The 14,992-nt window shown below is 34.2% G+C and overlaps 2 protein-coding genes across 2 annotated transcripts; one reads left to right on the top strand and one right to left on the bottom strand.

Moving 5' to 3' along the window:
* Positions 1-930: 930 nt before the first annotated feature.
* On the bottom strand, positions 931-5,373 carry LOC146921677 (uncharacterized). Its single transcript, XM_085711362.1, has 6 exons — positions 5,013-5,373; positions 4,317-4,620; positions 2,252-4,208; positions 1,897-2,116; positions 1,065-1,408; positions 931-951 (listed from the first exon to the last, which is right to left on the bottom strand). The coding sequence occupies exons 1-6, from the start codon at positions 5,371-5,373 to the stop codon at positions 931-933; spliced, it is 3,207 nt and encodes a 1,068-aa protein (XP_085567488.1).
* Positions 5,374-13,246: 7,873 nt separating this feature from the next.
* Positions 13,247-14,701, top strand: LOC146921678 (heavy metal-associated isoprenylated plant protein 1-like). The gene is made up of 4 exons (XM_085711363.1): positions 13,247-13,261; positions 13,500-13,706; positions 13,802-13,886; positions 13,979-14,701. The coding sequence occupies exons 1-4, from the start codon at positions 13,247-13,249 to the stop codon at positions 14,179-14,181; spliced, it is 510 nt and encodes a 169-aa protein (XP_085567489.1). The 3' UTR covers positions 14,182-14,701.
* The last annotated feature ends 291 nt before the right edge of the window (positions 14,702-14,992 follow it).

Here is a 14,992-nt window from a genome sequence, read left to right on the forward strand (position 1 = left end):
AAGAAAAAAAAATAAAAAATTGGTTTTTGAATGACCTATTAGGGGGATAAATCAAAACAAAAATATTTTACAGGGGGTAAATCAAAAAATATATTTTACAGGGTGTAAAACCGGAAATGACCTATATTACAGGGGGGTAAAACACTATTAACCCTTAAAAGATAAAGGAAAAAAATCAGACATATATATATATATATATATATATATATATATATATATATATATATATATATATTCACATCGTGTTTGTTACATTTTTTAATATATATATTTACATTTAATATATATATATATTCATATTTATTCTTATCTATTTGTTACATGAGTTATTTGTATTGAAAATTGATGACATTTTTGGAAGAAAAAAATCCAGCCCAAACGTGCTGAAAGGGGTGTTGTTTTCTTTATATATAGTATACTTAAATTTATTCTTATCTATTTGTTACATGAGTTATTTGTATTGAAAATTGATGGCATTTTTGGAAGAAAAAAATCCAGTCCGAACGTGCTGAAAGGGGTTGTTTTCTTTATTGTATATAGTGTGTGTGTCTATATATATATGGTAAATTTTTCGTTCCTATTTAACTGTCTTTTTGGTATTTTAAGGGTACGATTTGTCAATTATACCCTTTGTCAATTACTTTTATCTTTTTCAATAAAACTAATTAATGTTATCTATTTTTTTTTTTAGCAAAAAAGTGGAGCAACGGAAGCTGCTACCACCAGAAATAAATTAAACCATATAAAAAAAGGAAACAACAACAACAAGAAAACAAAAGGAGGGGGACCAAACCAAAACCTCCTTAGGAAGGAACAAACCTAAACAAAGGCCAACCTATTTTGTTATCAACATAAAAAATTTGGATGAAGGGAGGAATAAGGTTCCAACAAGTGAGTTGATTTAGGGATAAACCAAAATTAGCTAGGGCATCAGCGCATTGGTTCCCTTCCCTATAAATATGAGAAACAATAAAATTCATGCTGCCCAAAAGATAAATGCAATTTTCCCATCTGTTTTGTAAGCTCCAAGGAATGGTAGAATTGTTGTGAAAAGCATTAACCACCAGAGAAGAGTCTAATTCTAACCATAAATTTGACCAACTGTTAGCAGCTGCTATTTCAATGGCTCTCATTGCTCCAAAGAGTTCTGCGTGAAAGGCGTTCCCTGTACCAACATTTTCCGCAAAGCAAAGAACGAAATCTGCCTGGGAGTTTCTGAATAAGCCACCGCATGCTAAAGTGTTGTTGTTTGAAGACCCATATGTGTTACACTTAATCCAAGAAGGTGAAGGAGGGTTCCAAAAAACTTCTTTGATGACAGGTGCTTTAGGAGGATGCAAGGTAATGTTGAATTTCTTTAATAAGACAAAGTCAGACATTGAGACACAAGTAGCCTTAGTGCAACTTCCTGCAAGGTTAATATTTGATATAATTGAAGAAATTGAACTTTTCCAAGGAATTTTGATGTTGTTGAATCTCAGCTGGTTCCTAGCATACCAAATAGCGTTGATAGTGAAAACTAACGCAGCATTGACAACCACCTTACACTGTTTATTTGAGAACCTATTGTGAAGATTCCAAATATCTTCCAAACACTGAAAGTGAAGAGGAGTATCAAGAGTTGCCGCAAGCCAATTCCAAATCCTTAAAGAGTATGGACAGTCAAAAAATAGATGAAGTTGAGTTTCAGCGTATGACTGACATAGGGAGCAGATGGAAGGAAGGTGGCAGCCCCTTTGTGCCAGCATATCATTCGTTGGAAGTTTCCCTGGCATCAATCTCCAAACTAAGGTAGCCTTTGAGGGAGGGATGTCTCTATCCAGATGCATTTGGACCAAGGTATCTTCAAGTGATGTTGCTTCTTGAAATGAAAAGCCTCTTTAAGTGGAAGCTTACCTGAAGTTGTGTGTCTCCAGACCAGTTTATCGTCCTTGGGGAAGATGGGGATAGTAACTTGCTTCACAAGATTATTGAGCAGTGGAATCTGTGTTTGCAAATCTAGAGGGATTGACAAAAAATTTTGATCAATAAATTCATGAACAAATTGTGGAGAGGAATTCAATAAATTCGCTGGAACTTGAAGATGATCTGCAATGATGACTCCACACCAGTTATCCTGCCAGAAATTTATGTGTTGACCATTTCCCAGAAGCCAAGTAGAGTTATCAATGATGGTAGGAAATTCATTTTTGATGCTGCTCTATAGAGATGAATAAATATGATGAGAGATACAAGAATTTCTTCTAATCACTCTACTTCTCAGCAAATGAGCCCAACTTTCATCTGAGTGAATCATGTCCCAACAAAGTTTAAGATTATTTGCCTCATTAAGACAGATCAAGGATTTGATCCCCAGACCACCTTCATCAAAGTCTGAGCAAACCTTCTTCCAAGAAACTGTAACCAATTTCCTCTTCTCGGTGTCCCCACTCCAAATGAAATTCCTTATCCATCTTTCAATATCTTTTAAGAGAGAAATAGGCCAAGAATAGATAGACATGGTGTGTTGAAGCATGCTCTGAATAACTAATTTTACTAGCTGAGTCCTGCCTGCTATAGATAAAAGCGAAGCCTTCCAAGAAGCTAATTTAACTTTAATTTTGTCTGCAATCGGTTGGAAGTAGATAACTTTTGGTCTCCCTTTGAAAATAGGTGCACCCAGATAAGTGAAAGGCAAAGTTCCAAGTTGAAAACCCAGCATGTTCACTATTGAATCTAGTCTATCATTGCTGACACCACCAGAATAAATTGAAGACTGATTGATGTTAATAATTTGGCCTGAACAAATGGCATACCTAGTAAAAAGATCCTTTAAAGCCTGTAAGTTGGAAGTTTTGGCTTTACAAAAGACCATGAGATCATCAGCATAAAAACAGTGGGAGGGGACATGAACACTTCTAGTTCCAGCTATCAGGGAAACTTTTCCATCCTCAACCAATCTAGATATTCCTCTACTAAGGACTTCTTCTGCAATGCAAAAGAGAAGAGGGGACAAGGGGTCCCCCTGTCTGACACCTCCATTACAATCAAAATAACCATGAAGAGAACCTTTAATTGAAATAGAGATCTTGGCTGAATGTAAAATAACCTGAATCCAATTACAAAAGGTATCATTGAATCCAAAACACTTCAGAACTTTAATAAGAAAATCCCATCTCAGAGTGTCAAAAGCTTTGGAGACATCAATCTTTAAAGCTAAATTTCCTCCAAAACACTTCTTCTCAAGAAGATTGATGGCTTCTGAAGTTAGAGATATGCAGTCTTTTATGTTTCTACCCTTTATGAAGCCTCTTTGTTCCTTAGAAATAATGTTGGGTAGAATTGTTGCAAGTCTATCAGCAAGAATCTTTGAAATGATCTTAAACTTGAAGTTTGCCAAGGCGATTGGTCTGTACTTGTCTATGGAGTCTGCATCAGGGGACTTGGGAATCAAGATAATATTGTTTGCATTGACATTTGGAAGAAGCCAACCAGTTGTAAAGAATTCTAACACAGCATTCTCCACTTCTTTGTGAACAATATCCCAGTATGTTTGGAAAAAGGAAGCTCCAAAACCATCTGGACCAAGTGCTCCGTCTCCATTTAGATCAAAAACTGCATGTTTAATTTCCTCTATGGATGGGAGATTGGTGAGTAAGCAGTTTGTGTTGTTGTCAATCAAATTAGGGATTACTTCCTCCACAAGCAAATGTTCCTGCAAAACAGTGTTAGTGGAAAACAAACATTTATAATAGCAAACTATATGTTCAGCTATAAGAGTAGGATCACTAATGTCCTCCTCAGCAATTTTGATGGAAGATATTACTTTAGTTTTGTTTTTGATCTTTGAGACTCTATGAAAGAACTGTGTGTTTCTATCACCTTCAACATGCCAATTAACTCTAGTCTTTCCTTGCCAAAAAACATTCTGTCTGGTCAGGGCTTCATCAAGCTTTATGTGGGCCAATTTTTCTTGGTTGAGCAACTCATCAGTGTGCCCTGTAGAGTGAATTTGGTTTTGAATGGTGGAGAGGTTTTGTCCTGCTTCTTGAATATATGAGTGAACGTTACCAAAAACTTGTTTGTTCCAAATTTTCAGTTTATTTTTCAAGTTTTTCAATTTTGTAGACAGAATATGCATAGGGCATCCAACAACTCTATCATTCCAGCAATTAGCAATAAAATCTCTGCAATCATGATGTAAAGTCCACATTTTGAGAAACTTGAAGCTAGAGGTGAAGGTCAGGTTATCAGTTTTGATATCAAGAATGATGGGAAAGTGATCAGATCGGTGTTTGAGAAGGGAGTTGCAAGATATTTAGGTACAGAAATCTAACAAAACTTGGTTATAGATAGAACGGTCCAGTCTCCTTTTAACATGTCTCCTACCACCCCTTCTGTTGTCCCAAGTGTGTAAAACTCCCCTAGTAGGGATATGAAAAAGATCATTATTGTCGGTCCAGTTTTGGAAGTCAGCAATAGGTGGTCTTGCCGGGTTTAGGGCACCGTAGTGCTCATGTGCGCCTAAAATGGTGTTGAAATCACCAAGAAAACACCATGGTGCATTGGGATGAGAAGTTTGCAAAGATGTTAGGGTTTGCCACAAGAGTTTTCTCTGAAGGTTACTAGTTGATGCATAAACTGCAGTGAAGAAAAAATCTATATTATTAATGGTAGTTTTGAAGGTAACTTGTTGGTCATCACTATGAATAATGATAGGGTTAAGGGATGTTGAACAAATACACCAAAGGTTTGGGAGGTTGTTTGGTCTGCTATTTAAGGCAAAAAGCTTTAGGTTTAACCTGTGAAGCCAGTTGACAGGAAAAGCATAATAAGACATCTAAGGTTCAACTATAAACACAAAATCAGGTTTGTTTTGGGTGATAAGTCTACTTAAAGCCAATCTAGATGGGGAGTTGGCAATACCCCTTATGTTCCAATATAAAAGCTTCATCTGAAAGGCTTTTTCACACCAGTTTTGTTTCTGGTAGCATAGTTACTCTTCAAAGTTGTGTTAGGTTTAGATAACTTACTTTTTGAGTTAGTCACCAAGGTGAAGGCGTTCTGATCTTCTGGTGCTTGAGTCTCTAGTTGTTTGAGCAGCCTGTGTTCAGCTTCCTCATTTGCTGCAATGTTTGCCCAAGACTGTTGTAGAAAAACCCTATTTTGTATCTCCAAGTCTCTTCTAATTGTTTCATCGTCCTCCTTGTCGGAAGCAGTGTTGTAAGTCACCTCATTAACATTCAAGTCCTGCTGTGTGTTGTTAGCAAAATCATCACTGGATGCGGCTTCAGAATGGGTCCTGATTGGTGAAGTGTTGTTGTTATTACTTTCCTGCCCGATGAGAACCTCAACATTGATTTCTTTCTCCAACTGGTCATCAGCAGCTCTCATTATCTATTTGGAAAACTAAAGTTTGTTTTTTTTTTTAAACAAAGTTTGTTTGTTTGTTTGTTTTTTAAACAAAGTTTGTTTCTTATTATCTTCAAATTTAAACAAAATTGTGTTCTAAACAATGGTTAAAAGAAGAGTTAAAATTCTATAAATTAGATGAGTAGCGATTGTTAAAAATTTCAAGTGTGACTCTAGCACTGGTTGAAGCCTTAACTTTACTTAAAGGAGTTGGAAGAAAGTTAATTTTTCTTAACTTTTAATTAATGTGAAGTTGGAATAATTTTTATATTGATTTCAAGTAATTAAAAAATGTGCATAATATTAAAAAATTGAAAATTGTTTGTTATGAGAGAGAGAGAGAGAGAGAGCGCAAAAAAAAAAGAAAAGAAATTTGTTGGAAGAAAAAGATAATAACCGATAATTGTTTGTTACGAGAGAAAAATAACATATTAAATTTATTGGATAGATAAAGTGTGTGCAAAAAAATAAAAATTTATTGATGGATTAAAATGAGGGTATAATAGGAAGAAAATGTGCAAAAATACACATCGCTATTTTTGTGTTAATTTTCTAAAACGACACTTAAAAAGGAATGGAGGGGGTATCATTTTATTTGATTCGTATTTTTTAAATTTGACCGTTAGATAATAAGTTTATATCATATAAATCATCCATGTAAAATTTTACACGAATCTAAAACCATTTGATATGTCATTGAGACCCACTAAGATTAACGGTTTATCCATTTTTATTGAATATCGTTAATCTTGTTGGGTCTCAAAAACGTATCAAATGATTTTAAATTTCAATAAAAATTTACTTGGATGATATATATGATATAAACTCTCACAGTGTAACAGTCAAATATAAAAAATATGAATAAGGTAAAACGATATTGAATGGTATAATATATTTTTTTTAAGAAGTTAAAATGAATTATATTGCCACCTCAAAAGAGTCCTTCCTAGCACAAGACGTACTAAGGAAAGGAAATCAGAGTCAAAAACAATATTTACAATAGTCGCCTGTAGCGAGCAAAAAAACAGAAAAGAAACTCTTAGCCTATTCCCAATATGGTAAACGAACTAAGCCACCACCCATGGTAATTGAGGGGAAGAGAAATATACTTCGCCTTTACCACGTAAAAGCAAGCGACTTAATCTTGTCGACCACCTGATTAACCGAGCATTCTTTGACATTAAACAGCCTATTATTTCTTTCCTTCCATATTTCCCAAACTACAACAAACCAAATAACCTGAAGAATAGAGCGGTGCACCTTTGTGGTACCACCACTACAGCTAAACTGGTTAAAATGATCCGACACCTAAAAAGGGGCTGCCACTGACAAGCCTAATCACCTATAAATGAAGTGCCAAAAAGATCCAAAAAAAATTACAATGTAAAAATAAGTGATGTGATGATTCCAATGAGCCACAACTAGACATGCACAACCTAGATGCTTGGTCAATAACACCACGACGGAGCAAGTTATCTTTTGTGGGCAATCTATCTCGAAACAAGCGTCACGCAAAGAGCACAACCTTCAACGGAACATCTTAATGCCACAAGGAAGAGGCATCCACCGAAGACACTAAAGGAGGTTGAAGAGTAATATATTTGTAGGCACTTCGAACAGTGAAAGCATTTGATGATTCTAACGTCCAAAGCCATCTATCAACCTTAGCAACCTGTAAATTCACATTATGAAGCAATAATATTATATTCCCCAACAACCCTTCCTCCCACGAAAGCAACCTCCGCCTCCACCTCCAAGCCTCACCGTCCACCCCCCATCGTAAATGACACATATCAGACACTGAAGTCCCCTTAAACGACGATAAATCATATAATCTATTGAACCTAACCCTAAACTCCTCTCCACCACACCAAACATCCGACCAAAAGAGAGTGTTCTCCCCTCACGTGGTTGGTGAACCACTCCTCCCTACATAATGCATAGATATCACGCCACCACACTGAAGCCTCACGGCCCCCTCCCAACAACTGGCCTCCCTCCAACCCATACCTCGCTGCCAACACCCTAAACCACATACTACCATTACCCTCCAACATCCTCCAACATCATTTTCCTAACAAAGCAATATTAAACTCCCTAATTCTCCTAACCCCCAAACCACCAACCTCCTTACCACGACAAACAATGTTCCAATCCACCCAAGATATTTTCCTGTGGTCATCACTCCCCCCCCCCCCCCCTCCAAAAAAAAAAAATGCAGGGAGTACATCAAATAAGAGGAGTGTTTATTGTGAGAGCTCATAGGAATAAACCAGATCCATTAGATCTAAATAAATGGTCCAAATTTAAAAAGCCTATTTTACCAGCCATGTGCGTGTCTCCCTCTTTCACTCGTCTCCCTCTCATCAAAATGCCCTTTCTTTGTCAGAGTTCTACCAAATTCTAAAATCTTTGTTGTCGTTTAAGTGCGGCGTTGTGTTGTTCGTCGTCTTGTGCGGCGTTGTTTGATTTCGGGTCTTGTTGCAGTGTTTGTTTGTTTACTATTGAAAGATCAGCTTCAGTCAATTACAAATTCTATCAATGATTTAAGTGTCAACGCTACAGATCCAGAAACATGAATATTTCGGTGACTTAGGCTTTATCATATTATTTGTAGACGTTTTGCTCTTGTATGATATTAATTTGGATGATGTGAGTTTGTTCACAGATTCACCCTTTACATTTTTAGCGATGTTGAACATGTTATTGTATATGATGTACTTTATCAATTTGAATGAATGAATATCATTTTCTTTTTGTAAAAAAAAAAAGAGCATCTTTAAAAAAAAACTATTTAGAGCAGTTAGCTATTTAGAGCAAGCGGGAGCAGTTAGCTATTTAGAGCAAGCGGCAGGTTACAAATAATGAAGGAATTGATGCTGCATATGCATGCGATTGGGTTTGCTTCTTATTGAAACTAATTAGGACTGCAAGTCACTTTTTTATAGCCCAAAAGAACAAATTTACTCACAAAAGAAAATATGCAAGTTATCGTTGGATCATACAAAAGAAATAAAATCTTCACCTCTTCCCCAGTCATAACTTAAATTATTGAAAAAAATAACCGAGGAAGGCAAATCACATGACTATATAAGGTTAAATTATTGTTTTAAAGAAGTAATGTTAAATTATCAAAACCAAGGTCCGATGTTGTAGGTTTGGGACCATGAAATGCGTCCCTTTTAAGGTCTCATGTTGGAATCTTTTCGATGACAATATCTGTAAGCGAGTTTATACAAACATTGCTTTTAATGTGTTCCCGCTAATGAGTAGTGGGATTGGTCCCCTAATTAATTTGTCATCTTGACCCGATACCAAATTTAAAAGAAAAAAAAAAAGGATAGCATGACTAGCTGAATGCTCTTTTTTTGTTTTAGGTTAAAAAAAATAAAAATATTATAGAATACTTGACCTATAACACAAGTTACACAAAGATGATTACCCTCCTGAAACTAACAGGATGAAAACACTAAAACAAAGAAAATGACTAGAAGAAGGCTAAACCCCAAAAGTGAAAACGAAACATTTTTTATATTGAAAAAGTGATGGACAAAGGATTTTTTTACTTTCGTTGTTGACACAATTCCCTTTTCCCTAACCTAATAGGAGAGATTAATCAACTAGAAATCGAGTTACAGAAACAAGACAAAACTATAAATAAACATAATCAAATCACACTTCTGATATAATAGACTAATTAATTAAGTGTCTTGAAATATATAATATATCTACCAGAATAAATAAGAAAATAACACTTTTGACCTAAAAGTAAAAAAAGATAAGCAAACTAAGTCAATAGCATATGAATATTGATATTGTTCAGTAATTTCTGGTGCAGGTTAAACCTTCCAATAAAACCCCATGGCTTGTTGTTGTGTTGTAGACATTTGGAGAAACTGCAAATTTGAGTGGATTGCAAACAACCTTCAAAGATGTCCAGTCGGAATGAGCCAATCTGTTCTTGTACTTAAACAAAGCCGACACAATCAGCCCAAACTCTACCCTTCCATCTTTGCGCCTCAGAGCAACGTCGCTTGCTACACCGCCAAAATCCTCAGACATGTTAACCGATGGTGTCATCTTAATCACGCTATCACTCTTCCTATGGGTGGTGAAAGATGGCAGAGATGTTCTGTTTAGAACCAGACCTTCACCTCCGTAAAAGAGCTCTGCAGAGACTGCCTTGTAATAGGCACGAGAATAGATTTTATGGTTATAGGCGAAGACTGAAATATCGAACTCAGCTGTGAATTGGGTGCCGTTAACAGTTAGTGAGTTGAGTGCACCCACCGAGTTGACTTGGAATATTGGGAGGTCAGAGAGGCTGGTGGTGGTTTCCGAGTCGGATATTGCAAACGCGAGAACGATGATACAGCCGAAGGCACTAAGGACGCAGAAGAAGAAGCAGATGTCGCAGCAGGGATGATGATGATTCGAAGACATTGCTAGAGTTTGTTTGTGAGTAGAAGTTGGAAACGAAGTCACTGCTAGGGTTTGTTTGTGTGAGAGAGGGAGAGTTTGACGAGAAAGTGATGGAGGAGTAAATAGGCTTAAATATGTTATTCGTCCCTGCAAATAGGGGTCGCTTAAAATTTCGTCCCTGCAATCGCTAATCCTTTTTTTTTGCCCCTGCAAAGTTTAATCAGTTAAAAATTCGTCCTTTGACCCAGTTAATCACTGCCACGTCAGCAATTTACCAAAAATGGCATGGGAATTGACGAAAATACCCCTGGCTTATTTTTTTTTCCTTCAAAAATTTTTTTTTTCCAGATTTTTCCTGAATTTTTTTTTACAATTTTTTCTCCGAAAAATTTCAGTTTTTTCAGTTTTAATTTTAACATTTTATTGTCCGAAATTTTTTATGATTTTTAATTATTTTTTCAGATTTTTTTAATTTTAAAAAAAATTTCAAAATTTTGAAATTTTTTTTAAGGAAAAAAAATAAGCCAGGGGTATTTTCGTCAATTCCCATGCCATTTTTGGTAAATTGCTGACGTGGCAGTGATTAACTGGGTCAAAGGACGAATTTTTAACTGATTAAACTTTGCAGGGGCAAAAAAAAAGGATTAGCGATTGCAGGGACGAAATTTTAAGCGACCCCTATTTGCAAGGACGAATCACATATTTAAGCCGAGTAAATATATATACTGCTCCTAGTTAGTTACGTTTGAGTGTAATTCTCTTAGTTTTTTTTTTTTTTTTTTTTTTTTTTATAAATTTCAAATTCTTTATCTTTAAATTCTAGTTGTTATTAATAATTATTATAAATATTATAAATAAATAGGATATACTCATAGTTTGTTTGTGCTACGTTAGAGTGTTTTTCTCCTAATTCGTTTAATATTTGTTATTATAGATTTGCTATGCAGCTGATGTCGTTTAAAAAATAAGAATGTATATTATATTTGGTATATTTTTGGTGTCATTGAGAAAAACAAATATAGTTTTTTTTTTGACGTTTAGAAAAACAAATATAGTTTGTTACAATATTTTTTTGACAAATAGTTTGTTACAACATGAAAGTACAGAATATCTTTAACTATAATTTTAACAAAAAAAAAAAATTAGTGTTTGTATTATCGATTCTATATCAATACTTTATATAAAAGGAATATGAGATTTGGGGATGACTTCTTTATTATTGTAATCATACCCTTAAATAAATTTCTTATATTAATGTTATATTGTTGGTGTTATTAAAAAAGACAAAATTTATATTATATTTCTTATATTGTTGGTGTCATTACAAAAGATAAATATGATTTGTTATAATTTGAAAGTCACAAACATCTATAATTATATTTTAATCAAAATTAAAATTTTATAGAAAAACACCATTCTTAATTTACAAATGTTAGATACTCCGTCCGTTCCTTTTTAAGTGTCGTTTTGGAATATTAACATTCAAATTAGTGAAGTGTACTTATGCACATTTTTTTTCTATTATACACTCATTTTAATACACAAATAATTTTTTTTCACACACTTTTCCTTTTCAATAAATTTAATATGTTATCTTTCTCTCGTACCAAACAATTGTTAGTTACTAACTCTTTTTCCAAGAAATTCCTTTTTTTTTGCACACTCTCTCATAACAAATAATTTTCAACTTTCTAAATATTGTGCAAATCTCTTTAATTATTTAAGTCAATTTCCAACGAGTCTTCCACTCTTTCTTTCTTTTGAATATTCATGGAGTCATTTATTTTTTTCTCTCAAATTTGTTCTTTTACTTTGCACTTGAAATTTTTAACATTACTACTCATCTAATTTATAGAATTTTAACTCTTCATTGAAACATTATTATAGGTAGTGAAGATAACAAGAAACAAACTTTGTTTTAAGAAAAAGTGTCATACTAACTTGTGCTCTAAGGACACATGTTAAAGATTTCATAAATGGCAAATATTTATTACAAAACATTAATTTTCAATATCTAGAAGAATAAATTGGTACAATTTCCTAAACAAAATTTCCATTTTAAGTTCCTTAACATGTGCCCAAAGTGTACAAGTTAGCATTTCCCTAAGGAAAAAAACAAACTAACTTTTTTTTTTTGGTAACTTTTTTTTTTTTGGTAACAAAAAGTTTAGGTGGGTTCGGCTCCGGTCACCACCAGGGTCAGGGCATGCCTCCGGGCCCAAAGGGCATTTATAGAGGTACTTACAGATCACCCACCAACACTGCCCTCACATCGGCAGAGGGAATCGAACACACAACCTTCTGCAAGGAAGTGGTCCGTTCCTTACCAACTGAGCCAACGTGTGTTGGTAACTTTGTTTAAAAAAAACCAACTTTAGTTTTCCAAATATATAACATTAATCAGTCAGTGCACAAGTTATCATTTCCCAATGGAAAAAAACAAACTAACTTTGTTTTAAAAAAACAACTTTAGTTTTCCAAATATATAACATTAATTAGTTTTATTGAAAAAAATAAGAGTAATTGACAAATCATTCCCTTAAAATACGAAAACGACAGTTAAATAGGAATGATAAATCTACTGTTAACTGACACTTAAAAAGAAACAGAGTGATTGAGCAATTTTTTTTTTTTGAGAGGTGAGTGATTGACCAATTGTACCTTCAAATTATCGAGAAAAAAAAATGTTAAACAGAAACACAAAATCTGTAAAAAAAAATTATATATATATATATATATATATATATATATATATATATATATATATTATAAACATAAAAAGAACATAATTGGTATATCCCAGTGATATTTTATCTCAATTCTTAATAAATTCAAATCTAAATATATCTAGACATAATATTTTGAACACTCTTAACCATCGCATTTATTATGGCAGTTCGGTGGTTCTTCACCTTTGTTAAAAAGAAAGGCAATTTTTCACTTGCACCTTCATTCTCTGCTTTAACATGAGTTTTCTTCGAATCACGTTCATCTTCATCATCTTCTAGATTCTTCGTCAACTCTAAATAAAATCTGTTCTTTTTCATCTTAATTTTGAACACCTCTTTGTTGTTTTGGTCATTAATCACACAATTTTCATGTTCAAATAACACTTTGTAGCCATTTTTCAACAATTGCGGAACACTTAAAAGATTTTCAGAAACTTGAGGAACATATAAAACACTCAAAACGAGTTTCGAACCTGAGTGATTCTTAAATACAATTGTTCCAATGCCTTCTACTGTAATTTTTGCTCTATTCGCAACTGTGATCACAGAAGAATAAGATTTGTCGAGTTCTGTAAAAAGTTCTGAATCACAAGTTAAATGACTTGTTGCTCCACTATCAATAAGCCAAAGTGAGGGTTTGCTGGTTTCAAAACTTGACATTGCATGTAGGTGTTCTTGTTGATACAATTACTAACGAAGTTTCTATGTTTGAGTACAGAGTAATGATAGGTATACCACCATAGGTGGCAATACCACTCTACACCCTTCCTGTTGGCAACTTTTTATTAATAAAAAATTTGGCCAAATCCATGTCATTAAAAAAAAAGAGTAATGATAAATAAAAAAAGCAAACAACTGTAGCAAGAATCGGCTCATCTCTTTCTCACTCATGCCATTTCCTTTTCTCCCTTTTCTCATTCTTCTTCTATCTTCTTCAATCTTCATCCTTCATTATAGCTTCAAGAAAACAACAACATCAACAACAATGGAGGAGAGAAAAAAGAAGAAAACAACAACAGTGGAGGAGATAAGAACAACAATGGAGGAGAGAAGATTAAGAAGAAAGTTGAACTCATTTCACCACTTCCCAAGAAGGATAACAACAAGAAGGAAAATGAACCAAACAAAAAATCTGATGAGAAGAAAAATGAAGACAAAAAAGAGGTTATGTTTTTTTCTCTTTTTTTGTTCTTGTATTTTTCTAATTTGTTTCATTTTTATTTTTTGGTTTTTAATATAATTTTTGTTTAATGTAACAGTCAATTACTACTTCTGTTTTGAAATTGGTACTACACTGTCAAGGATGTATTAATAAGATTGGGAAAATTGTTATGAAAACCAAAGGTGGGTTTTTATTTTTCAATATTTAAAATAAAAATGATTTTATTTATTTTTCTATGATTTTGATATGAAGAATATGATTTTGATGTGTCTAGGAGTGCTTGAAATGAAAGTTGATAAAGAGAAAGATAATGTGATTGTGAAGGGTACAATGGATGTGAAAAAGCTAGTTGAGAATTTATCACAGAAGCTTAAGAGGAAGGTTGAGGTAGTTCAACCAAAGAAAGACAAGGAAGGTGGTGGTGGTGGTGAGAAGGAAGGAAATGAAGGAGGAGGTGGGGGATCCTTTTCTGCTTGAAGGGTGTGTTGTATGTGACCCTTGCCGTGCTGGTTATGGGTGTGGAATAGAGAACATGATAACCACTCTTTTTGAGATAATGGAATATCAGATCTGATCTGATTTCACAAATTACTGTAATCTATGTGGATCAGGATCGCGCAAATGAAGTGTGTGATGTGAAGCTAATAAACAGTCCTGAGCGTAGTTGTAGCGAAAGAGCACCTGGGCGTGACCAAGCACTGCACGCGTTATTCTCACCCGTTACAACGACATTGCCTCCAATGACAGGTTTGCCAATGCTATGTTGTACATGGCAGAGGAGGTTGCTTCTGGCTGTGCTGAGGTCCTCAAGCAAATGCAGGAATTGGATGAAGAGAATTAATTAATTAATTCCTAGTTTATTTACTTTGGATTTGGGTTTCCTATTGTCTATTTGATTCAATCTTGATGATGGAGTGTTAACTCAACTGTCAGTTTATATATATGCTTATATATGTTATTGGACCATATGCTTAATTATATTGTTTATTGAGGATCATGTGTCTTGGAGTAGAAGATTAGTCTCAGTTCTGTTGTTGTGGTATAAGTACTATGTTTTTATATCAATGAATTAGCCTAAAACGAAATTATTTACATCTGGGAAATATAAACTAGCCAAATATATGGTCTGTATGACCACATTTTTACAAATATGTGACCACTATTTTTTCATAAATTAGAATTTGTCCGTCCTTAGGCGTGATAAACTTGCCGATTGTAAAACAGGTTATTTATGGTTGGAAATGCTTTTAGTGCAATGATCAAATGAGATCATGCGTTCGATTCGCCT

Source organism: Medicago sativa, chromosome 5 (assembly GCF_051527215.1).
Source record: "Medicago sativa cultivar Bolivia chromosome 5, Bolivia_mono, whole genome shotgun sequence".
NCBI lineage: Eukaryota > Viridiplantae > Streptophyta > Magnoliopsida > Fabales > Fabaceae > Medicago > Medicago sativa.

Bases quoted from the DNA above. Each gene is read 5' to 3' on its own strand.
- LOC146921677 (XM_085711362.1), bottom strand. From the start codon at position 5,373: ATGAGAGCTGCTGATGACCAGTTGGAGAAAGAAATCAATGTTGAGGTT. The intron at 4,621-5,012 runs GTAAGTTATCTA...TCTTCACTGCAG, and splicing joins CTTGGTGACTAACTCAAAAA to TTTATGCATCAACTAGTAAC. The intron at 4,209-4,316 runs GTTAGATTTCTG...CTTCACCTCTAG, and splicing joins TCTATCTATAACCAAGTTTT to CTTCAAGTTTCTCAAAATGT.
- LOC146921678 (XM_085711363.1), top strand. The intron at 13,707-13,801 runs GTTATGTTTTTT...TTAATGTAACAG, and splicing joins AAAATGAAGACAAAAAAGAG to TCAATTACTACTTCTGTTTT. The intron at 13,887-13,978 runs GTGGGTTTTTAT...TGATGTGTCTAG, and splicing joins AATTGTTATGAAAACCAAAG to GAGTGCTTGAAATGAAAGTT.